Source organism: Eucalyptus grandis, chromosome 2, assembly GCF_016545825.1.
Source record: "Eucalyptus grandis isolate ANBG69807.140 chromosome 2, ASM1654582v1, whole genome shotgun sequence".
Taxonomy (NCBI): domain Eukaryota; kingdom Viridiplantae; phylum Streptophyta; class Magnoliopsida; order Myrtales; family Myrtaceae; genus Eucalyptus; species Eucalyptus grandis.
Genome location: NC_052613.1, coordinates 15,843,266 through 15,868,925, shown reverse-complemented (window position 1 = coordinate 15,868,925; position 25,660 = coordinate 15,843,266). Strand labels below are relative to the sequence as shown.

At 38.7% G+C, this 25,660-nt stretch overlaps 4 protein-coding genes across 4 annotated transcripts; 2 read left to right on the top strand and 2 right to left on the bottom strand.

Moving 5' to 3' along the window:
* The first annotated feature begins 4,743 nt into the window (after positions 1–4,743).
* On the top strand, positions 4,744–8,035 carry LOC104424645 (peroxiredoxin-2F, mitochondrial). Its single transcript, XM_010037119.3, has 5 exons — positions 4,744–5,042; positions 5,149–5,178; positions 6,560–6,718; positions 7,402–7,496; positions 7,674–8,035. The coding sequence occupies exons 1-5, from the start codon at positions 4,842–4,844 to the stop codon at positions 7,777–7,779; spliced, it is 591 nt and encodes a 196-aa protein (XP_010035421.2). The 5' UTR covers positions 4,744–4,841; the 3' UTR covers positions 7,780–8,035.
* Positions 8,036–8,596: 561 nt separating this feature from the next.
* LOC104424634 (E3 ubiquitin-protein ligase RHF1A) lies at positions 8,597–12,532 on the bottom strand. Its single transcript, XM_010037107.3, has 8 exons — positions 12,182–12,532; positions 11,364–11,410; positions 11,148–11,210; positions 10,884–10,995; positions 10,436–10,782; positions 9,947–10,063; positions 9,516–9,852; positions 8,597–9,178 (listed from the first exon to the last, which is right to left on the bottom strand). Exons 1-8 carry the CDS (start codon positions 12,332–12,334, stop codon positions 9,167–9,169), a joined length of 1,188 nt encoding a protein of 395 aa, XP_010035409.2. The 5' UTR covers positions 12,335–12,532; the 3' UTR covers positions 8,597–9,166.
* A 4,665-nt stretch (positions 12,533–17,197) lies between these two features.
* On the bottom strand, positions 17,198–18,319 carry LOC108956611 (glucose-1-phosphate adenylyltransferase large subunit 3, chloroplastic/amyloplastic-like). Its single transcript, XM_039304576.1, has 4 exons — positions 18,072–18,319; positions 17,820–17,926; positions 17,563–17,622; positions 17,198–17,442 (listed from the first exon to the last, which is right to left on the bottom strand). Exons 1-4 carry the CDS (start codon positions 18,252–18,254, stop codon positions 17,376–17,378), a joined length of 417 nt encoding a protein of 138 aa, XP_039160510.1. The 5' UTR covers positions 18,255–18,319; the 3' UTR covers positions 17,198–17,375.
* A 5,126-nt stretch (positions 18,320–23,445) lies between these two features.
* On the top strand, positions 23,446–25,423 carry LOC104428639 (7-deoxyloganetin glucosyltransferase). Its single transcript, XM_010041605.3, has 2 exons — positions 23,446–24,022; positions 24,282–25,423. Exons 1-2 carry the CDS (start codon positions 23,497–23,499, stop codon positions 25,217–25,219), a joined length of 1,464 nt encoding a protein of 487 aa, XP_010039907.2. The 5' UTR covers positions 23,446–23,496; the 3' UTR covers positions 25,220–25,423.
* The last annotated feature ends 237 nt before the right edge of the window (positions 25,424–25,660 follow it).

Here is a 25,660-nt window from a genome sequence, read left to right as displayed (position 1 = left end):
TCCGCTGCAATGAAAGCGGATGAAGTTGCGGAGAAGACAATAAACGGGATTAAATCTGGCAGTTTCATTGTGCCTTGCAACGTTGTGGGCTACGTGCTAGCAATTGCGAGTGCTGGTTTGTCTCCTCAAAGATCGTACGTCATGGCATTTTTGGAGGTAGTTGGAGCTGGAATTTCCCGTCTCGCCGGTCTCTTCTTACTGTGGAACTGGTATAGCAGCATAGAAAAGTGGTATGCGCAAAAAAAGCAGTGACCAGTAAGTGTTCTGCAGTGGACCTCCTCGATGCCGGGTTGCTTTGTCATCTGTTGCTGCTATCGTTGGTTTTACTTATATGACACAATGACTTCTCTCTTTATAACTTGAGATACACTTGTTATTGTGTGTTGTGTTTTATTAATACGTCCATGATATGGTGCAATTAGAACGCACCATTTCATTCATGATATATTATGATGGAAAGACATCCTTTGAAAGGGTATGAAAGAGTCGTATAAAAAACTTCTGAAGATAACTGTTGAGACGGTTGGTAGAACATACGCTCAGAAGAAAATTGTTGTTCTTTTCTTGTCCCCTTTCCATCAAAGAAAAAGAAGGCATTCCATTTCTTCTTTACGAAAACAATTGGCATTTATGCTGTGGAAATTGGATGTTTTCCTCATGACTGCATTCAAACTAATGTGAAGTAATATTGTTCGTCATTCATCTGTAATTCAATGTTCATTCTAGGGTAAATTGTTCATTGCGATTGCTGAAATAAATAAGTCGTCTTTCATTGACTTTCCTCCTGCATTATGGAATATGATGAAATATTGTAAAAAGATGATGATTTTAGAGGCTCGACCATTTCAAGTCATATTTCTTGGATTGCTAGCTAAAGAGAAAGCTACCATTCATGTAGCAGGATGACCATATGATATGCTTGTTCATCCCATGTAAGGGCAGTGCTATTTGCACCTCCATTTTCGCTAAAACACTCCATTTTTTTTCAATAAACTTACCAAAATACCCTCCCTCCCTCCCTCCCTCTCTCTCTCTCTTCAAATTATTATTTCTTTTTTTATCAACCTAACCCACAAAACGACCTTTATTTTTGCCATCCCTTTTATCTTATCAATTTCACAATATATATGTCAGATTACACTCAACAAGATAATGTCTTATCATGTATATTTTTATCGTTTTGCCTAGAAAAGGTCATTCATTTTAATATATGATCTTATATATTAATCACGAAAGTTACACAAAATGTTAGAAATTTGTAGTTATGTCGGCTTATGAAGACACAATTAATTGTATTTTTTTTATCAAGTAGTTTGAGCGAAACTTTATTTCAAAGTTAAAAATTAGAATTTAATCTAATTATCTAGCCGATTTTAACATTGTGAGCGTCTTTCCACAATAAGTTTGTAGGTTTTTAAAGTCAAATAATACTTATTTGTGCTTTCTTTTGAGCTTTTTACATTTTATTATGAATTACCAAATGATTAAATGACGCCTCTCACTTTCGAACTCACATCAGATTTTCTTGTAGGAAAGTTTTAGGTATAATTTAAAGTTTTGATACTCTTGATATGAAATTGAATTTACAATTGATAGTAATTGCTTTCATCATAATAAGAGTAGAACAACAAAAAGTTTCTTTTCTATTTTCCTTTATGTGTGTATGATCTAAAAATAAATATGTTTGACATTTGATCATGCTTTTAACAATTTAACATTTTCCAAATTTTGATCAATTTTTCTTTTACATTTTTTTATCAAGATCGACTAGATAATTAAATTGAATTTTAATTTCAATTTTGAATTATACTTTCACTTATACTATTTGATAAAAATAGGAAATTAATTGTGTGTTCATAAGCTATCATAAATAGAATTATCTTGTGATTGAAAATATAATTTTGTAAATTAAGATTGACAACGTTCTCTAGGCAAAGTTATAATAAAATCATGATACAATGATATTTTACAGGGTGTAATGGAGCATTTAAATTGTGAAACCGATAAGAGAGATGATAAAAATAAATATGGCTTTGTGGATTAGCCTGATATAAAAATAATAATAATTTAAAGAGAGAAATGAGGATATTTTGGTAAGCTAACTAGAAAAAAAGGAATGTCTTAAACAAAATGAAAGGAAAAGTATTAGAAAAGTCTAAACATATCGCATTTGTGCCAATTTAATCCTAAACATTTTAATGGTGTTAGTTTAGTCCTAAATATTTTGAGCTAGAGTCAATTCAATCATTTCGACTATTTTTGGTTGAATATTGTTGATGTGGATGTCAGCTAGCTTATATAGCATAGTCAACACTGACTAGATATCTTTCAATAATATTTTAATAATTTTAGATTTTCTATTTCTTTTTCTTTCTTTCTTTTTTTCTCTCTTTTTTCCTTCCTCTTTCCTCTAGTGTTAGTTTGGCAAGGGTTGGCCTCGCTTAAGCAAAGTGGCCCCCCATGTTGAGGCAAGGGCAAACAAACACTGGTGAGGCCATGCTTTGCCTAGAGACTACCTCACCAACCGTTGGGGAAAGAGGAGGAAAGAAAACATTAAAAAAAAATCAATTATTATTTAAATAATATTTAAAATGTTCATGTTAGCAAAGAACTAATTTGGCTCTAAGACAAAAGATTTTGAACTAAATTGACACTAATATCATAAGTTTAGAACTTTCTGACACTTTTCCCCCAAAATGAGGGTGAAAATATGACAATTTATTTTATGAAGTTTTTGGTCACCATTTGTTAAGATGCACATGTGAGTAAGTTATGTTAGAAAAGTCCCGCAACGGAAAATTGATAAACTATCTGAATATATTGATGAGCTCGGACTTAGGCCCTCTCTTAACGATCTCATCAGGTGAAGGTATTGAACTTCTACCGTGCGCTCTCAACACCATTTGCTTTAGTCATGAAGCAAACCAGCCAGAAAATTTGTCTCAATCTCATCCAATCTGGTCCTCTTGTATTTAGTTCTCTTGAACGTTAGGTATCTCACTTGAGAGTTGGGACATCTTGATGTGCTTGAAAAGCCTAAATCCTCGGAACCCTATCATGTGATCTTGTCTAGATTTACTTAAATTTCTCTTGGGAAATTTGCTTGTTGATATTCAATGCTGCTCCGATGTAGATCTTACTTGAGAAAGGAGTAATGTTTTTATAGATCTGTATTTGTCAAAATGTTCGAAAATATCATGTTCTACTGTGAATCATTCAAATTTCAACTTGTACCATTCGGCATATGCAAGGAGGGAAGTGAACGATGCGCAGACATGTTCTTCCCCCGCCAAAAGCAGACATTTTCTATCTAACCTGACAGCATCCTTGAATTTGGGGGGTTAAGTTTACCGGTTGGATATGTCTTTGGAACTTCAGCAGACGATGAAAATTGTCGAATATGCTATCGCTTCAGTTGCCTTTTTCTCGAGCATTAGCCGGTCCGTCCAGCAGCCAGGATCCGGGCTTGGCCTCAAGGGTCTTGCCCAGCCAGGAGGATCCTTGGCCCAAGTTTGAACTTCAGGGTTTAGTCGTATTTTGAAAATTGATTTCTGATTTTTAGTAAAGGAAGTCATTTTTCTAGTATAAGTTTTCCATCATCATGAAAGGACTTTCTATCGACTTATTTTTCTAGGCGATTTCATCACTGAAAAAATCAGATAAAATTTTCAAAGTACATATTTCCTGCAAAACAAACAGACCTGCAAACATTTTCCAATGTTGCAAACTTGCCTTCGTGCTCATGAGACAGGTTCAGCAAACTAATAATGAAATTACAGAAGGATACAGAAAAGCATATGGTGAAAAACCTCTTAAACCATAACATGAAGGATTGCTAACTAAGCCTAAGTAGTAAAGAGACACTTCTAGAAAATCAAGGATCCATAAACTTAAATGTATAAACCTAGGGAAGCTAACCAGCTTAAGTAGTAACTAGACACTTACTAAAAATCAATAAAAAGGTGAACTTGAACGGAGCCATACATCGCCGAGCTCAAGCTTGATTTAACTTTTTACTTGATGCTCAAAATTTGATTCGAATAGATCTAATATAAAAATTCCTACTTGAGCTCCATTAGTATAGATAATTTGTATATTTGACTCAACTTCAACTTGATTACGATCGGTTTTATGAAAAAAAACTCGAGCTTGAGCTCAATCTTAAAAAGAGCCTAGAAATATGGATGTATAATGTAGTTTTAAAGGCTTTTTTTTTTTCTATTTTCATGAGTAATTGATATCTTTGCAAAAAAGAGACAATCATAGAAATTAAATTAACCTCTTGAGTTTGTCGAAAGTCGATCTTGAGCAGCCACTGAGTCAAGCTAGAGCTATTCGTGCCTGGCTCCACTTTAAGGCAGGTGTTGCAAGAAAGCGAATTTCAACTATTAATTTACTAGCGTATTCTTTTATTTCTTGTCAGATTTTAAGATGTATTTGTTTCATAGAAAAATCAAAATTTGAAAAATATTATCTGAACAATTATTATTTATATTTCTTATAAAAATGGACAGATAAAAAATATTTTTACCACCCATCAAAATAATTAATTAGAAACTATTGTCCATAATGAATATATTTTTTATTAATTTATTTTTTAAGCAATATAACCGATTAATTTAAAAAATATATATTTTTCGAATCTTGAGTTTTTAGTAAAACAAACCTTAATATATTTTCCTTTTTTGTATTTTGGTCAAAATATATTTTCATTTTTAATGGGTAGAAAAATACCACACTCCTTCCCCAAAAGTGTGGAGCAAAACTGGTCGAGAAGGAAGGAACCGCACCAGTCCACATTCCGCACGCACCCACCTCCGTCGACTGCAAAACCTCCGGCGATGGCGTCGCTGCTCGCGAAGCGCTCGAGCTCCTCCGTCCTCGGCGGCCTATGGACGGCCGCGGCCAGGACCTACGCCTCGGTCGCCGTCGGCGGCGACATCGTCTCCGCCGCGCCGGGCGTCTCCCTCCAGAAGGCTCGGAGCTGGGACGAGGGCGTGTCCTCCAAGTTCGCCACCACACCTGTCAAGGATATCTTCGAGGTTGGTTTTCGATTTCTTGCTGATTGCTTCATTCGCAGTGGAAGTTCAGCTTCTGAATTTTTACTAATTTGCTTTGCCTGGGCTTCATTCGGACATGGGATTTCAGGGCAAGAAGGTGGTGATTTTCGGACTCCCGGTGAGTGAACTCTCGGCCCTTTCATGTCTGTAGTTTCGTGGGAAATAATCGAGCCCTTTTTGTCTTCTGGGCAGTTGATTCATGGGTGTCGATTGCAGCAAGCAATGTCTTCCTTATTTAGTGCTAACTTAGCGGCAAAGATTGCTCTTTTTTTTCCGACATCTGAAATGGTTGAATAAGACAGAGGAGATGCGTCTGAATTGTCTAATGGGAATCGTTTCAATTATTCGTTTAATGGGTTGCTTTCATGTTCTCGCCTTATTGGTTGGTGTCATCGTGTGGAGGCTTGAATAGATCGATAGATTATGATATGCAGCTAGACTTTGCCAATTGCCATGAGAGAGTCGTGTTATGCTCTTTGATAGCAAAAATAGAAATCTTTCCTTTGAACTCTGCAAAGTTCTTATTTTTGAAAAGCTGGAAGGAGTATATAGAAATCTGGAAAAGAGCCTAATAAATGAGATCATATTGAAATTTGATGTTTGACGCTTCTATGAAGTATTGTCCCATTCTTCGAATATTTATTGTACTTGTGAAAAGGATAGGTGCTGGGTTCCTAGCAGAAACTTCAAAGGCATTGCAGTCCATGATATGAGATTGCATGCTAGTCCACCATGTTTAGGTTCTGTGGTTCACTTACTTCATGATCCTAGCTGCATCATTGACGAAAATTTGGACATCGAGGTGACTATTTAACCAACTTGTTATAACTTCCAACCAAAATGAAAGTAAAAAAGAAAAAACGATTTGGATTTAGACAATTTTAAATAAGTTTCACCAGACATTAATGTTATAATTCACGTACTTTTTTATATCGAGGTGTTCAATACTAGATAAAAGTCAATCTAAAACACTAAAAGCAAAAAATAGAAATAAGAAGTTGAAAAACATGTAACCTTGAACAAAACTTGCACAACAAAGTTAGTATGTTTAGAGAAAACTTTGTTGTTGTCTGTTAATAATGTAGTTTGATGCGATGCCATATTTAATCTTCCATCTTACCTCTTAAAGCATTTCTAGTTTTATATACACCATATTTCTATTTTTTTAATTTGTACCCAAGTCCTTGATGCTGAATTCATCTTGCGTCTAATGCCCAAGAGAGACTGCATATGTCAGTCTATGCAGTCTCTTCTCAATACCATTGCATGTGTTTTCTCGGAATGCATTATCCGGTTATAGTTCATGATGTGCATTATCTTGCCATTTTAACCTCGGAAACTGAGACATGTTAACTTTAAGAAGATTTGACATATTGAAGCTGTAGCTACTGCAGGTCAAATGATAAAGGATAGCAAGTTGATATTTAACAATTCTATACTGGTTTTCCTTCTTTCTCTTGGTGCTTTCTATTCAAGTTTTCATATTTGATGTCTCCCAGGGTGCATACACTGGAGTTTGTTCACAGCAGCATGTGCCTAGCTACAAGAATAATATCGATAAGTTTAAGGCTAAAGGCATAGACTCTGTGATTTGTGTGGCTGTCAATGACCCCTACACCATGAATGGCTGGGCTGAAAATCTCAAAGCAAAAGATGCTGTAAGTTACTAATTTTGAAACCCAATTCTTTGCTTCTAGAGATGAACTACTGTGTCTGGCTTACGTATTTTCTTCATCCAAATATCCTTTTGGCAGTCTTTTCTCTCTTAAATGAATTATGAATGGTTTTGGAATGTTTGAGTTGGGTGTTGAGTTCCTTGACTCATCTTTTTGATAATTTCTTGAGGAAAAATTTGTTGATTGTTGTGAGGATTTCTGGTATTGCCTCACATTTCTTCCTGCAACTTGTAGAACATCAATACGAGGTTATTTTCTTTTGTTTTTATTTTCTTCAAGAGGATGACTCTCCTTTATGTCACAACGTTCCATTTGCAAAACTGTAAATGCATGTTGTTAGGACATGCAGTGATCACAATCAGAGGTGAAATGGCAGTAGAGCAGCTAGAATACTTACCTCAGTTTTATTTTAGTGCCATCTTTAAAGAAAGTGTACTACTACAGAAGTTTTCTTGGGCAAAACAATCCATTTCCAGAGATGCAAATGAGGCTTCTTTTTTAGAGTATGTGTGTGACACAGTGAAGGAATGTGGTTCATGTATGCACAACAAGCAAAGCTTGATTTTTACCTTGTTTGTGAACTTCTGTCATCTCTGCCTCCCCACATTTTAAAGTGAAAGAAGGTTCTGACATGAACTTGTGCTTGTTTATCTTAATCATAACAGATCGAATTCTATGGGGATTTTGATGCTAGCTTCCATAAGAGCTTGGACTTGACTAAAGATCTCTCAGCAGCTTTGCTTGGACTTCGCTCTGAAAGGTATGCCCTAGGCCCTAATAAGTTAATATTGGACATCAAACACCTCCTTGAATCTCCTTCCGTCATTTTTACCTTTGGACCATCACTTTATGGATGAAATGCCTAATTAAATGATCAGTTTGTCCTTGGATCTACTCTTCTTTTTTTTTGGGTAATCAAATGGCTGCTCTGGTGTAGATGGTCAGCTTATGTGGAGGACGGGAAAGTGAAGGCTCTCAATGTGGAAGAAGCTCCATCCGACCTCAAGGTTTCTGGTGCCGAGGTTATTCTGGGACAGATATGAGGAAACCTTCTCTTTCGCAATCCTTCAAGGAGCACTTGCTTACTGATAAGGCACGACTCTGAGAGAATGTCATGACTAGCTGCTGTGTCCATTGTTGCACAAGTTAAATGAGATTGTCTGTTCATCGATACTGTTTTATCAGGGTTAGAATGGCAAATTGCAGCTTGACTATGAGGTATCATAAGAATAAGTTGATTGTGAACAACTTTTTTGTGCTCTTATACCAAAATGAAAAATTTTATCAATGCTTTCTTCACCGCGAAAAGACCGAATAGCCTCAAAACGCCTAGTGGCTCTACCCCTGCGGTCATTCGCCCTTGATCGACGCATTCTTCGTAATATGTGGCCTTTGACAGAAGTGGCCTGACCAGAATTCGTGACTTAAGCGGAACCCCAATCGAATGCGTGCGGTGATGCTAAACTCAGATTCGAACTTGTCTTCTAAGGTCCAAGTTCAACCCTAATAACTTTTTCATTAGGCTCGACTCGGTCTGATTCCCAGCGAAGTAAAATCTCAAGCTCGAACTAGAATTTGAAAGCGCACTAAAGTTGAATCTGTTTGCCATTGCTATTAGAAAAGATGGGATTCGGGGGGAAGTACTTCTAGATCTTCTCCTCAATGATAGAAATGAACCGAGTACGAATGATCAACAAATTGAGCACAGAAGGGTCAGCAGCTTGACTCTGACACTCCCGACTTAGATGAGCAGAATCGGCGCTCAGATAAGCGATGCGGAGAAAAGAGGTGAAAGGAGGCATGTGGGGAAATCGTTAAGGCATTCAAGAACTTACAGAGAACAAAAGTGCAGCCATATGCTAATCAAGAATCTCAGAAATAAAAGCGAACAAACAAACGATCAGCAATCACTGTTCATTAAGATTAAAACCTTGGAAGCCTTCCACAAACCTCTCTTTTCTTAAATAATGGCATTGGGATTTTGTTTTCTTTCCTTCCGTGCCAATGTTATGCTTTTACCATTGCAATAAGAAAAGGACAAGATGCTGGGGTTCGGAGAAGTATTTCTGTATGATCCTATAGTGAAACATATTCAGCATCTTCGTCTGTCCATAGTAAATTGTATAGGAGGAAATGGACATATCTTTGAATTCTTGAAGGGGCAAGCAACTTTGTGAATAGAAACATATAAGTAACATGAGAATCATCAAATGATCCTTCTTCAATACCCTCAAATATATATAGAAAGAATGCTTTCATATGTTAAACAATCAGCTGATGGTTCCTTCACATGAACAGCGGACGCAGGACGCAGAAACCAATGAGAGAAGTTGGTTTTCTAACTGTACGTCACTTGCTCCACATGCCTTCAGACAAGCCCACTAGTAGAAAAACCAGAATAGCTCAAGGCCGACCCACAACATAGCAGCATCAATGTCTCTCCTGTAGAAATATAAGACAAAAACAATTCATCATGCTTCCATGTGCCAAAAAGAAATCAGCCAAGCGATGTGGCGCCACATCACTATTTGTTTTGCCACCTTCTTTTCACCTTTGGGATACTACCATTATAGTAAATGTATCGAGGCTGGTCATGTTATATCAATACTTTTTCACATGATTCAACATGAAAAGTCAAGACTTTTTCAAAGAAAGACTTTTAACTGACGACTTTGCATTCTAAATAGCCCTTTCAATCCTACACAAACAGCTCGAGCAAATACATTCTGCAAGAAAATTAAGTAGATAGTCAAACCACAGAAAGAAGGGTGTTTGTCACCTGGGTAGGAATAACTTCAAGTCGGCCTGGGATATTACCCATGTCATGTAATTCTGCATCTAGACTTACTGGAGCTTCTCTAAAAGATTGAGTCAGAAGATCCTCCAGTGAACTCTTTTCTCTCTTGGATAAATCCGAAGTTACCACAACATGACCAGGGACAGATGCAGAGGCTTCAGATCGCTTCAGGTCTAGGCGCTCAATGATTCGCGCAACACCAGCAATTCCAGCACTCATCTCACGCTGAACTCCCTTACTCAGCTCCTTGACTGAGCTGTTGCGAGCAAGTATCTTCTCCTTCAAACCTTTAGTGCCCTTTGAGATTGACTCCTTGTATCTGATACACATTTATATTATAGATTAGGCTCTTCAAAGAATTACTATGACAGAAGTTAATTCTCCAAAATTATCAAGTTGCAAAATAATTTTACCTGGCAGTTGCAGAAGAGAACTTAGATTTTAAAGACTCTGAGAAGGAGGACATTTCAGGTGGACTAGGTTCCTGTGGGCTCTGATGACTGTTAACTCGTATCTGGCTCTGAAGAACTCTGTAAATTAAATTTTAAATCATAAGAACATCTTTGAAAACCACTAATCAAAAAAGGCACCACTCTGAAAATCAATCCCACTAGGAGTACCCATACCACACAGGACATTTTCCACAGGTGTTTAACGGATATGAGAACATCCTACAAGTGATTGCAGTTGGCACTAGCACAGATAGGATGACAAGCTACACATAGATATGTCACGTGATGTATCATCCTTCTGTTAATCAAGATTGTGAAAAATCTATTCGATGCCTTCAATGAGCATGAGTTAAAGAGAGATATATCGATAATAAAAAGAGAGTAGATTCATCATAAAAGGCAAGACACTGAAAAATGTACTCTCAAAAGATGCAATTTTCAACTTTCTACCTGCTACCAAAAGTTCCTCTGTTGACTGCAGCACTGGGAGCCATGTTTGCAAAAGGAGGGGACATTGGGGACTGAGGACGAATGTTTAGACAGATTGGAGTTCCAGAAGTTAAATCACTGCTAGAAGACTCAACAATGAAACCTTCTTGCCCTTCCACATTGGTCTGGTGTGAATGCCGCATCATGGGGCAATTGTCTGGAGAGCTAGAAACACGGATTCTGGAAGAACCAAGTCCAGACGATCTCTGTCTCTCCCTTCTGCGTAAATAATGAGCCCTACTCACTGCAGCAGCTAAATGCTGCAGAACACGCTCATCAATATCTGAGACGTCTTGTGAGGAAAGTTCCTGAAGGAGTGAAAAGGGACGAAATAAATACGCATTCGTCTAATGTGCCTCTAACAGCACTTGTGAAAGTATAAGAAAAATGACTCTTTTATGTAAAATACTTGTCCGATGCCAAAATCCTCATGGAAACTGACGACAGTGGTCGGTGAAGGGGTAGATCTGTTCCTCGACCTTCGCTTTCTTTCCTGCTCAACAGCACTGAGAAGCTCTTGGCTATGGAAAAAGTAATATATAGATGAGAAGCAGTGCTTGATGAAACGAAAGCTTGAATCAACATGCAAACATCTTATTTGCTTGTGAGCTGGGTTTCAAATTACAAATGCAAGAATAATCCCAAGGAATAACCAGCCACAATGACTGCATACCTGCCAGGATCCTTCAAGGAAAGTAACTGCCAACAGATTGGGCATTCTTTGCTTCTCTGTGACCTGTGAGAAAGTGATCTCAATTATTGTGACTGGGTGATTGCCTGGATGTAATAGACTCACCACAAACAAGGTGGAACCAGAATCCCTCATGGTAGGAAACTTAACCAAGAAAACTATAAAAGTAGAATCAAATAATATTAGGTTAGGCTTTACCATTCAAGAATACATTGAAGGTGATAATCATGATTGCAAGTTGTAACCTGCAACAGGAAAAGGATAGAGATGACCCACTTAGAAAATAAAGTAGATCACACAGTAGTTCTCACAAAAGGAAAAAAAAAAATTCATCGGCTGAACAAAAAGGAGTTTAATGTGAAAATACAATAATTGATGCATCCAAAAGAGAGAGATTTAGGCATTCATAAACGAGTAGTTTTTGTGTCATCCAATAAAAAATAGTTGGCTATTGAAACTTCTCATCTCCCAAATATGCATCAGGAATTACAACATTTGCACCCAAAAAATCAACAGGACCATACTAAAAGACGGTACTGCGCAACCTCGAACAACCCGGCATTACAGTTCCCCAATTACCATATCTGGGTCGGCCAAAGAAAATCAACGCCTATCCTGCTCGCACCTGCTAACAAAAACTAACCCATATTTCGTTTTGACTCCGGCAGATCCATCAATGATCTCCCAAACCTCCCAAGTTCTACATCCTGTATCGAAGCAGATGGTGATTTTCAGGACCATTCCCACCACACCCTTAATCAGAGGCAACATAAGCACGAATCTACCGGATACAACATCAATTCAACCGAATGCAATTCAACCCTTTTCTAAAAAGATCCGACATTTCGACAACTCCGACGTCGTAAAGCTCCCACTACCCCCCATCGCGTCCCCAAAACCACGGAAACCATTTCCGCTACACTGTTCCCGTCGTCACACACACAACCCACAAAAGCAAACAAAAGCAAAAAAAGAAAAAGAACACTGAGGAGCGGCTCAAGCGACGGCGATCATACAGTGGCGGGGTCCTGGGAGGTGAAACACTCGAGGCAGATGCTGCAGCTGTCCTCGAAGACGTCGTCGTCGTCGCCGGCGGCCGGAGCGGAGGAGGACGAGGCGGTGAAGCTGGTGGGTTTCTCCAGGGAAGACGGAAAGGCGAAATTCGCCATGGGAGCTCGACTGGTCTCTTCACAGCAAAGGAAAGAGAGAGAGAGAGAGAGAGAGAGATGGGAAGAGAGGAATGGGGAGGAGTGAGGAGAGAGGGTTGTGGAGCAGGAGAAGGAAAGAACCCTAGAAATGCGGAGAGAGAGAAACAAGAGAGAGAAACTAGAGAGAGGAGAGAGAGTCAAGGGAGAGAGAGAGAGGGAGAGAGAATAATGGGGGAGGAGGGAAGAGAACTGAAGCGAGGGAAAAGGAAGGGAAAGGACAGGGGAGGAAGGAAGGAAGGGGTAAGGGGGAACACCCGATTCAGACGCTTTGATTGGATCAAACCCCACACCTTTTCCTTTCTTTCTTTCTTGCCATTTCTCATTTCACCATTTTCTTCATTTTCATCTCACCTTTTTCCCATCAAGTCTCAACCAAAAATAATGATAATTATTCATTTATTTCATCACTTTTTTAGTGGATTCTCACAATTAAGCTCCTTTGATTTCAATTTAATGAGGGAAAAGGAAAGGAGACAAACAAAGAAGAAAAAGAAAAAACAACTACTTTTCGAAAAGCTCCCCCTCCCTCCTCGTGCTCATGCAAAGTAACGTTGGATGCCATGTACAAATTACATACTATATAGGGATAAGAGAATTTTATCCTCGGAACACATGTGTAAAATATTTACTTTTAACTATTAGGGTACTTGGAAGACCATAAATCGAACTTCGAAGTTGGGTTATAATTAAGATTCTGCTTACGATAATAAAATCAAACTGAGTTGAGTTGAGATGAAATTTATAAATATATCGATAGGTCCAATTCGTAGTTGAAAAGTCAAGTCAAGTCGAATTTAGAAAAACACCAAATAGCATCAATTCAACCACGCATGTGTTAACTTAAATTGCTCATGTTTGTTTAATGTGAAGGAAAAATAATTTCTTTCTTCAGTATTAGTTATAACTCTTTCATGAACTCATAATCAACAAAGCCCTTTCGACCCATTTTTCTAAGTTGCGGTTGGATTAAAAGTAGCAACTTCGAGGATAATGACAATTGAGAAACATGAGCAAATGATAAGTCAAAATCTTCACGGTTTAAACCAAATTAGGTATGAGGTCTATATCAAGCATTTCTCGCAATTTTCATTTATGGAACACCACTTGGTTTCCATTTTTATTTCTTGCGAAGCTGATTTTGTATATGTCTATATATAATATAACGGAAAATCTTTCCTGGAGGGGCAAAAAAAACAGTAAGGTGAGAAGCAATAATAACACCTTGTCGATAACCATGGCTATGGTCACCTAATTATTTCACCTCACCAAAAATTCTTATTTTATAACTATAATTTTTATTAATCATTGAGTGTAAGAATTAAAAAAAAAAAAAAGCCCACCATAAATTCCATGAAATTTAATGCCACGTTTGAATTGTCAAATGATCATCAATAAGTGAAATCTTTCCAAGATAAATCTTTCAATATCAAATCAGTACAAAATTGACTTAATATATATAATTATTTTCATCAAAGAAATAAGTAAAGTGAGAAGCAATAATTACATCTTGTCCATAACCATGGCTATGATCACCTAATTATTGCACGTCACCTAAAATTCGTAAGTTATTTTTAATATTTTTTGGGTAATTACTCTTTTGGTCCTCCACTTGATTCGGCATTGATGTCCCTTCACTTCTAAATCAAGGGTTGAGAAATCAAAGTCCATTCACCAACCCCACTTTCCTCCCACCTTTATATCCCCAAGCTTTGGAACTGTCATCCTCTTCGTAATCCGACGGCCAGTAGGAGCTTTCCACTTCCAATCCGACGGCCATCCATTTGGATTCGGATCTTCCTACCGAAGCCACGCAAAGGATCGTTTGATGAAGAAATATTATTCTATGAGCATGGTACGATAATAGAAAGCATCTGGACCGCCGTATTCGATGGAATTCGTCACCTTCGTGATAATCTATGGCACTTGCAATTCAAATTGATCATTTCAAAACTTATTTATAGGATTATGTGTCACGGATTGGAGATTATCAAGGCCTAATAAACCGTGAAGATGGCCAAGATGACCGGGCAAGACTTGAAGTGTTGACTTGTGACATACGAGCCTCCAATCCCAAAAATTATCCAATTACATGAGAACACGGGAGATTACCACACTCCCACGCAATTAGGGTTAATTTGTCTCAACTTTTTGGAAGTTGGATTTCTTGCCAAAATATGCCAAACAAATTGTGAAGAAAGATGCATGTAAATCTAAATCTTAACCGTATATAAAGATTCCGAATATATTACAATAAAAAAAACAAATTTCACAAGCTATAAGTGCACTAAAAATGTAAAACTTATCATACAAGTACAATTAATTTTAAAATTTTCAAAAAGTGCATTTAAATCATAAAATTTATCAAATTGGTGCAATTGGTCTTTCCATTAAATTGATTGCATTTTTAAAATTCTAAAAATTAATTGTACTTTCATGACTAAATTTAGGATATTCAGCGCACTTATCTAAGAAAAGAAAAATGATTGATATCACAAAAACTTCCAAATTGATACATTTATAATAAATTTATCTAGATTTATTATTTGACCAAGAAAAATCTTAAATTAGTATACCGACAAATTTTCGTTTGTTAGTTTTAGTTAAATTTTTTCATCAAATTGTTGAATTAAATGGCACGTGATTAATAGTTATGCAATTTAAGATTTTACATTTCATTTGTCATATAAATACCGATTTATACTCTCGCGATTTTGGGATTTTGCCTTTCATTTGTCACATATGTATCAATTTATAGTTTTTCGCAATATTTAGTCAATTTAACATAAATCAAATAGATGGTAAATTTGGGTTTTTAATGATAAAAATAATTTGAGGTAAATTTATTATAATGATATTAATTTGATGAAATTAAATTTTAAAAGAAAAGGCATTGTAGCAACCCAAACATGCCGACATGTCCTGTGGGATCTCCCCCATCGTGAATCGCACGTCAGATGTCTTTTTCTTTTCTTTTTTACCATTGGCAGGCGCCTATATTGGGATAATAATAGAAATAACATGGCTCGGAAATCCAGGTCAAAAAGGGGGGCAGAAAATTAAGATAAAGAAAGGGGAATCGATGATGTCATCTTTGAACCGGTGAAAATTTCCAAAAGCACGAGGGGACGAAGAAAGTGCGAGGAGCAGAGCATGGCCCCAACAACGTGCGACTCCTTCGGTCGGGTCGCGAGTCTTTTAAGAAGCTCTTGACTTTCGGAGCAGCTTCGTGTGGACGTGTCGTCGTTCGGTTTTTAGTTTTTTTTCACCTTTTTTTATTTTTCTACGGGAAGCCACGGCCGTCAAAAGTGAAAAGAACCGACGAGTTGTGCCGTGGAAAGACTTGCTTTTAACGCGGTTCGGTTTTGGCCCTTTTTCTACGGAAGATTCCGCCGTGTAAGAAGGTTTGGAAAAAGAAGGCGAGGGCCCTGACCATCCCGGTGGTCAGGGCAATGCAGCTCGTCGCCACCGGGATAGTTTGGTTTGGTTTGAGTCAATTTGGATTTTCAGTAAAACCAAACGGAATTGTGCCAAGAATCAAATACTTGGTTCAATTTGGTTTGGTTTTTTGTTTTTTTTTTTTTGAAAATTTAAAAAAAAATTTGTTTAGTGAAAAATGAAAGAAATTGTACAAATTGCAATATTAAGAAAAGTGACTATTTTTCTAATGAAGATCCCATCGTTAAGAAGGTTTAGAAAAATAAGACAATGGCCCACTTTTGATGGTTGTGACAACATGGCTAGTCATCATCGAGCAAGAGCCAGTTGGCCCTGGCATGCCCTCACAGTGACTAGGGTTCCTGAACATTTGTGCTTATCCTTGTCTTGCCCTCAATCTTTTTGTCCCTGATCTTAATATAGTTTATTTCTTTATTTTGAGTTTATTTTAGGGTAAATACCACAAAATTTCAAAGTAATAATTTTGTTTGTGTCACGGAAAAATCCAAACATTATACATGTGACATATATATTCTTTATTTTAGTTCCATTCATGATATATTTGTTACGTTGGTATAAGTTTCAGAAGTTTTTATGATAAAAAAAAAAAGTGTGGCATTTTTTTTTTGTCACACTTGGCAAATTTAGTGTTTTTAGCAATACAAACAAGTTGAGAATACTTGTGCCGTGGTAGATATAGTTTTGCAGATTTTGTAATATTAATTATTTTTTTATTTTCATTTTAATTTGTAACTCATATTGAGTTTTAATGAACTCCATCAGCTTATTGGACCCTACGAAGGACCAAAAATTTAATGAAACGTGTTATTTTGGACTTTTGGTCCACGAAAAGGTGACAGAGCTCACAGAAGCACTAACTAAAATGGAGAATGGCGACAAGTTTTAGAACTTAAATATACGGTAAAAGTATTAAGTGCTTACAAATTTTAGGAACTCCATCGTAATTGTTCCTAAACTAATAGTAAACTTGTTCACGTGCCCAGTAGATTGACCGAGCCCAAAGCGCAGATGGGCGGGTTCGAAAAAGTAATCCAAATTAAAAAGCCTAGTCAGGGCCAACTAGTCGGTCCAATTGATTCTGGCCCGCCCATTTGCAGCCGGTCCAATTGATTCTAGTCCCAGGATTATGGCAGCAAACCTACGGACTACATTGTCGCCATAATCTTAAGATCTTTACCTATGTAACTATGATCTTTTTTATGAAAGCAATTGGCAATTTCTTCTTGTTTTGTAATCTGTGTTAACAAATTTAGCATCATCTGATAACCGTTATATATATTTATCGAAAGAATCTAAATTTAAGGTACATTATGGAATCAATTGAAAGACTAGCGAGAATTCGGGTTATTTCGTATTGCATATGACGTATGCCTTTTGAAGCCACTAGCTATTTGCAGTGACATGTTTCTTTCCCTTCTCTAGCAAACATAATCTTGTATTCATTGTCTTCTTTGGTCCCCTTGATATCCCATCCTAATTGCATAACAAAATGAAAGGATAGGGTGGTCAGTTTATATTAAAAATCCGTCCGGGATCGTTGAGTTTTTTAGGATGACGCTGATGCCGGATCTGATGTAAAAGCCTTCCGAAGATCTATCAGCTTCTTGTATTCCCTGCAAAAAGAACGGTGAAATGTGAACATCTGACAATTGAATGGATAAACTTCCCGTATCATGTATGAAATGAAAATGTCTTGTTAGGCTGCATATCAAGGGGAATTCAATTCGGCGAACCTCAGAATCGCAATGACAACATTCTTCCCAATTCTTGCATTTTTGTCGATGATGCAATCCCTGCACAGATATGTAACGATAATCAAGTCGAAGGCAAGAGTGAATAAGGATCATAGCTTGATCCAGGCTCCATGGTGTTTCATGCGCGCGCAGATATTCACCAAACATGCTCAACCTCGCTCTAGTGCACATGGAGAAAGACATGAAATGAGGACGGAACGGAATTAATGGAAAGATTAGGAGCATTGTTGCGATACCTGATTTTCGTGTTTTCTCCGATGCCGATGGGGGCTTTTCCCTTGGCAAACTGCGCGGCTACTTCGGCATCAGTTTCATAAAAGTCAGCTCCGAGCATCACTGTGTCCTGTAACACCATGTAATTAGCTGAAGCAGAACATTTCATGCTAAGCAGCAACTGAGCTCCTAAATGAGATCATAATAAACTTGCCAAAGCAGCAATTTCGCACTTGTCTAATTCACTTAAGATCAGAGTAAAGAGTGGTAATTACCTTCAGGTGAACGTTAGCATTTATGCGCGATCTGATACCAACGACGCTGTGCTCTATGAAGCAATTATTTAAGAAGCTCCCGTGCGAGACAATTGAGTCAACAACCTGAAGAAAGGATGAGCAGTTGGCCAACGATTGGTAGGACAAACTATTTGAAGATAAATGCAATGTTACCAGGTTCATGGAATGGGGAATGTAACCTAAACACACCTTGCTGCTGTCGATCTTGGACGGTGGCAAGTTCCTTCTTGATGTGTTATTGGCTTTGTCACATCGTAAAAGCTAAATCTTGGTGGCTGATAGATAAAAAAAGACATGCTCTGTATGGGTTAGAGCTTTTAATAAGAACCCAGAACATGTGAAAAAATGCAGTCAACAGATAGAAACAGAAAGAAGCATTGAAGCTAGTGGACAGAAGTGAGATACAATCTAGTTAAATAATGCACTTACGTGCTCGGTCAGAGCGAAGTTTGCCTCAAAGAAGGATCTGATGGTCCCTATGTCTTCCCAGTAATCATTAAATAGATAAGCCTGCAACAACTTCTCAATGAATCTGTCGATGCTAGCACCTAAAGTTACTAGCTAATGAACCAAAAAAATACTTCACCGATGACAATAAGCACGGAACAATTCTGACCTTTGTGTAGAATTCGCTGGCAGATGCAGGGATAATCTCCAATCCAAAGTCATTGGCAGTGGGAAAGCGCCATCCAAATCGACAAAGAGGCATAGAATTAATTTGCATTGATCAGCCTAAGATGTGCCATAGTTCTGCACATTCGTGCATGAGAAGCACGACTTTGAGTGAACCGGTACCTTAAGAGATTCAGAAGTATCTCCTTCTTGAAGATGTAGACTCCCATGGAAGCAATATACGGTTTTTCTGTGCCTCATCCCGTGAAAGACCTAGAACAGTGGTGAGGGGCGACTCTTGCACCTAAGGTGAGGGATGACCACATTGGATTTGGCGAGGGTTGAGCCCTCGTCGGATCCGGAAGTTGTGAAGGGAGACAATGACGGCAGAGCCACAAAGAACCTTGAGGATGCGGGGTGTAAGGGAGAAGGAGAGGGAGAAGGAGGGCTCGGGGTCGTGGGTGATGATGACGGAGGGACTCGGCTTGTTCTTGGACCCAAAGGGGTCGCGGGTGTGGTGGATGGCTTCATTGGTGGAGTCGTCGCTGGTGGGGGAGGTGCAAAGGTCAGGCTCAGGTGAGGGAGATGGCAGGTGAATGATTGCCATCGCCATGCAGGTGAGGGAGAGAGCCGAAGGGAGGTGAGGCGGGTAAGGGAAGAGACGGCATTGTGCAAGGTCGTCTGCAAAAAGGAAACAAGAAAAAAAAAGGTGAGATTACAAGTGAGGGTAAAGAAGAGAGAAAAATCTTACAAGTGGGACCCTTTATGAACACATGTCATATATTAAATGGACTAGTAGGAAGATGACTTGGCACCCCAAGCGTACCAAATATTTTCTCGCTCTGTACATAGTGATGTCATAAAAGGGCTGCTTGATATAATTTGAGTATATCCTGTTTTCACCATTATTATGATGGGTATTTTAATTATTGCTATAATTTGCCACTTCACTGTGGGATCATGGTGGTGAATTTTCATAATGCCTTCTAATTGCAGGAGTCTCTGTGTATTATTTCTTTTCAAGTTTCAAGTGCTAGGTTCCCATCTTGGAAGTAGATTGACACCAAAGGATCCATGTTAGATATAACAAATTTATTCCAACATATTCATAAAAAGGAAAGTACTCGCCAACATTTAAATTATTGTTCTGAATAAAAATCAATTGTGAATTTCATGTGACAGTTTGGGAGTATTGTAAATGTTTTGGGAGTTTTGACTTTGAGAAAAAAAGTGCGTGAGTTGAGAGATTTAGATTAAGTAAAACAGTAAAAAGTAAGGATATGTTTGTAGGAAAAGCGTTTTTCGGGAACTGATTTTTCGGATTTTCACGGAAAATGGCTTGTTGACCGAAAACACTTTGCGGTCAATGAAAATATTTATGTATAAGTCTAGGAAAGTGAATTCCTAAATCTAAAGAGGTGAAAACACCTTTTGAAATTGCTCATCTTAAATTTTTAATTTTTTCCTTATTTTTCTTTTTATTTCTCCCTCAACCGGTTGTCATGTCTTGGTGATGGCCGACGAGGCTTGATCTCACCAAATCTTGGTGATTTTGAGCTCGTCCAAGGCCAATATTGGGCAAGCCTAGAGCTTGCCTATGATTGTTGCCAGCCAGTCACAACAAGGATGAGGAAAAAAAAAAGAAAAAAGAAAAAAAGATAATCAAAAAATTTAAAAAGATAATTAAAATTTTAATTTAAAAATATTTAAAAAAATATTTTTTTGGCCTAAGATAAAGAAGGCATGAGATTGAAATTCTTTTCCAATAAGATCCAAACATAATAAAAAAATATAAAATAAAATTTGATCATATATCACCAAATAAAAGAAAACTAATCGTATTTCTTGGAAAATGCTTTCTTATTGAATTTTCTGTGAAAAAAATATACTCTAAAAACCATTTCAAATAGAGACTGAATTTATTGAAAAACCCATGATGTACATTTGATTACTAAACTTGCATTGTTTTCTTTAACTTCTCAATTTTATAATTTCTGTTATATATCGTCCAACTTGTAGAAAATTTCCAATTAAGTTCCATGGGCTCTAGTTCCGCCAAATTGAAAATAACGAATCCGTCGATGTCGGCCTAGTACGAAACGCAAAGATTGGTTCCACCATGAGCAATCAATCGAGCAAAAAGAATAAATGATGTGCGTTTTCCGCTGACCAAACTCGTGCAATAATCTGGGCTAAAATTGAGTAGAATATTTGATAACTTCTCGGACGATGAAAATATATTTTCTTCGTAAGTGATACTTTAAAAAAAAATATTTTTCAAATCATTTTTTTACAAAAAAACACACCATAAAATATTAAAGAGTGTTCTTCAGCTATTTATTAAGTCTCATTTTATGCGCTTTGACAATTTAAACGTTTAAGTGTTACTGTTAAAATTGGTAATTACCTTTTATGTTCACAGTATGTTAAGAAATGAGCATTTTTGTTTTTAAATCATTTAATTAGTCCCGTGGCGGCTTATACGGAGTCAATGGCTAGTTGAATAATTGATTATTTTATTTGGCCGCCACTTACTGTGAGAAGGAGGCTATTTGAATTTCTTCCTTTTTTTAAAGTCGTCGACCCACATTTCAATTCGAGGAGACAATTACGCTATTGAAATTTTGTTGATAAGTATCCTAAAGACTCTTGTACAACCAATGCCATGAAAAATAATTTATTTTGAATAAAATATAATTAAAGACGTCCCTATAACTAAAATATTTAGCCAAAGAATTTTCTAGAAGACATTATTTTAAATGAGCGCATGGGCAAGAGGCGAAGCAATGCATGAAATTTTTTAACATTTTCTCCATTGCTGAGGTCGAAAATGGGTCATGCGGTGCGTAACCCGCGAAAAAAATACACGTTATGAGAACAAAAGTTCTTCAAATTTCAACCTCCTCAGTCATTTGCTTGTGAAGTTTATCTGGCTAGCCTAGGATCAAAAACAGTTGTTGAATTTGCATAAGCATTTAGCTAACTAGACCGGAAAATTTAAATTGGCTAAATCGGAAAATTCAAATGTACTACAAACTGTTCTGGATATTTTTAGCTCAAAATCTAAAAGTCAACCGCTAAAATCTTACTAATCGTATGTAAACTCTTTCCAGTTACAATATGCGTATCAACTATCTAATCGATTCATGAGGCATGCAGAGTCAAGCGAGCCCCAGATTGCTCAGCCTTTTGAACCCATTTGATGTCTGGCAAGCATAATTTGAATAGATTAAAAATATTCAATAAAGTCAAAATACCACTTAGCTTGCTCAGCACGAAAGTTGCTACTTTACGTAATAAGAAGAAGAAAAAAAGAAAATGGCTACACAACGTAATTCGTTCCGTTTAAGAAAAAGATGATAAAAATGGCTACTTAATCCATCGGCTACACAAGCATGGAATCCGATCTTGAGATCTACTGGTGGGGAGGCATATGAAGAAACAAATAAATGGATAGAAGAATATGAGCTTGAATAAGAGATACCTGAGTCGTGGACAGTATCTCTCCATGGCCTTTCACCTTCCAAAATGTTTTTCATGGACCACCGTATTTTGCTAATGTTATCGAAATAATTCTCTCGTAACCTAAAATTCAATCTTTAATTTAAACTATCTATTGCAGATCCTTAATATCGGACGAGTTCTTAAAATAGGGCTATCCGCTATCGTCACTCAAGGAGAAATCTCAATCATCAAATCCAAAGGAAAACCAAGATCCAATGACCAATACAACAAAGCTGGAAACATGCAAATAGAAAAGTGCAGCGTGCGTTCTAAAGTCACCTTCACTCAAATTTGGCTTCGCAGCGCAGTTCGCACTGCTTTTCTCTATGGCCAGAATTTTGGAACACGAGAGGAAAACGGATAACAACAGTCCAAATAATAACCATTGCCTATTTTGACAAGTCCGGGTAAATTTCGAAAAGTATATTGCGTGATTCGTAAATCATGCGAATCATTATTATTTGGATTATCAATTATGCACATTTTAGTGTAGATTCACCTGATTGATTGATGGTTGAAATGGACTTGGATTTGTAAATCAAGTAATATTTTGCTTTCCCAAAGTTTCAAATTCTTATAAGTGCATGACGCATGTCTAAAACCTTTGTTCACACTAGGCATGCAAGCATATGCTGCTTTCAACAATGACTCATAGAGCTTCATATAGAGAACAAGAGAATGGGGATGATAATGGTGTAAATTTAGCCTATAAGATAATATAAACGGATGGATTCACTTCTCAAATATATTTCGCTTGTTCGAATATCATTTGGTATTTAAAATTGTCAAATTACAATCCAAGCATCAAAGATCTAAATCTAATCACTAGCTTCCAAGGTCTAGTTATCAGGACCCTGGATCTGCCTGTTAAGCACTTGAATCTATTCATTAATGACGGTCTTGCAATAGCATATATCAGCCCGTATCTAAAAAATTATAAACTACCTAACTTTTCACCAATTATTCAAACCACTAAAAATAAAGAAATCATTATTTATTTTTATTTTTTATAGCGGAAAAAGACCAAACACGCCAAGGATCATGGCGTCGACCCATTTTTGGATTATGAGATCTGCAAATGCACGTGAACGACGAGCCATGTCACGTTCTTCTTATCCCCCGCCGCATCACGTGTCTCTCTCACGTCTTGCAAATCGGCCGGAATTGGTCGCCCACGTGCCACCCGCCGTCCCCTCTCGATCTCGCCCCGCCTATAAATGGACCAAAACCAGAAAAGAGCAAGACAACATCAAGAGAAACGATCAAAACACAGAGGAGAGAGAGAGAGATGGATAAGATAGATATGATCCAGAAGCCGCACGCGGTGTGCATTCCCTACCCAGCCCAGGGCCACATCAACCCCATGCTCAACCTCGCCAAGCTCCTCCACCACCGGGGCTTCCACGTCACCTTCGTCAACACCGAGTACAACCACAGCCGCCTCCTCCGCTCCCGCGGCCCCTCCTCCCTCGATGGCCTCCCATCTTTCCAGTTCCGCACCATCCCCGACGGCCTCCCGCCCTCCGATGCCGCCGCCGACGCCACGCAGGACACTCTCGCCCTCTGCCAGTCCACGAGTAAGTTCTGCTTGCCCTACTTCCGGGACTTGCTCCAGAGGCTCAACGAGGAGAGCGCGACGTCGGGTTCCCCGCTGGTGAGCTGCGTGGTGTCGGATGGCGCGATGACCTTCACACTCGATGCTGCAGAGGCAATCGGCGTGCCGGAGGTCCTGCTCTGGACGGCGAGCGCGTGCAGCTTCATGGGCTACGTGCAGTATCGCAGTCTTATTGACAAGGGTCTTACTCCACTCAAAGGTAAACTGTTCGATTTGGTTTAATAAAGTAATCTCACTTAGCAGATTTACACTAATGATTTTTCTTCTCTTTTGTGGATTTGGTTGGCGTTTATAACGTGTGGCTTTGTTTGTTCCTGATTTACATGATTAGCCAGTGGCGGACTGTATCGTAGTTTTCTAAATACTTAACAAAGTCAACTGTGAAAAGTAGAATTTAAGATGTAAGAACCTTATCATGAATGGTTAAATGGTTTAATCGATCGACTCTCAATTTGTAGATGCCAGCTACTTGACAAACGGGTATCTAGACACCACCATTGACTGGATACCCGGGATGAGAAACATCCGCCTGAGAGACTTACCGTCCTTCATCCAAACCACTGACCCGAACGACCTAATGATACCCTTCTGCTTGAGAGAGGTCGATCGAGCGAAGAGAGCCTCAGCCATTGTTTTCAACACGTTCGACCAATTAGAGCACGAGGTCCTCGACGCCCTCAAGGCCATGTTCCCTCCCATCTACACCCTTGGCCCCCTTCATCTCCTTACAAAGCAACTATCCGATAATAACACCAGGCCGTTCGGGTCCAACCTGTGGAAGGAAGAACCAGGTTGCATCGAGTGGCTCGACTCGAAACAACCCAGCTCAGTTGTGTACGTGAACTTCGGGAGCATCACCGTGATGTCGCCAGTGCAACTGGTGGAGTTCGCATGGGGGCTCGCAAACAGCGGCCAGGCGTTCCTGTGGGTCATCAGGCCAGACTTGGTCGTTGGTGATGCGGCGATGCTGCCTCCGGATTTCTTGGCTGCAACGAGGGAGCGGAGCCTGCTGGTGAGCTGGTGCCCCCAGGAGCGGGTGCTAAGCCACTCAGCGGTTGGCGGGTTCCTGACCCACAACGGGTGGAACTCCACGATCGAGAGCATTGCGGCTGGGGTGCCGGTGGTGTGCTGGCCATTCTTTGGGGACCAGCAGACGAACTGCTGGTACAGCTGCCAGGAGTGGGGAATCGGGATGGAGATCGACAACAACGTGAAAAGGAACGAGGTGGAGAGGCAGGTGAAGGAGCTAATGGAGGGGGAGAAAGGGAAGCAGATGAAGAGGAAGGCGATGGAGTGGAAGGAGATGGCCCGAGAGGCCACGCGTCCTTCCGGGTCGTCGTTCTTGAACCTGGACGAGGTGATCAACAAGGTGCTGTTGTCGACCAGAATAGATTAAGCTTGTATGGACATTGCTTCGCGATTGGGGCGAGTATCCAAACGATTCTGTAGACAGTCTTGTTGTGTATTGCCCCGTCTAGATCGTTTCTACGCCCCTAGTAACTCCGGTCTCGTCAGTTCCGGTTGTTTCCATTTAGTTATGTGCAGTTGGCATGCGTGTGAAACATCCGGCTGCAATAAAGTGTTTTCCCATGTTTTTATTGCTTTTTCTCCGTACATACATTCGCGTCGATTTCTTCATGAAGCAGTGGCAACACGACGGCCAGTGGGAGCTGTCCACTTCCGGTCCGACGGCTATCCATTTGGATTCGGAACTTCTCACTGAAGCCACGCAAAGGATCGTTCGATGAAGAATTACTATTCTATGAGCATGGCACAAGAATAGAAAGCATCTGGACCGCCGTATCCGTTGGAATTCGTCACCTTCGTGATAATCTAT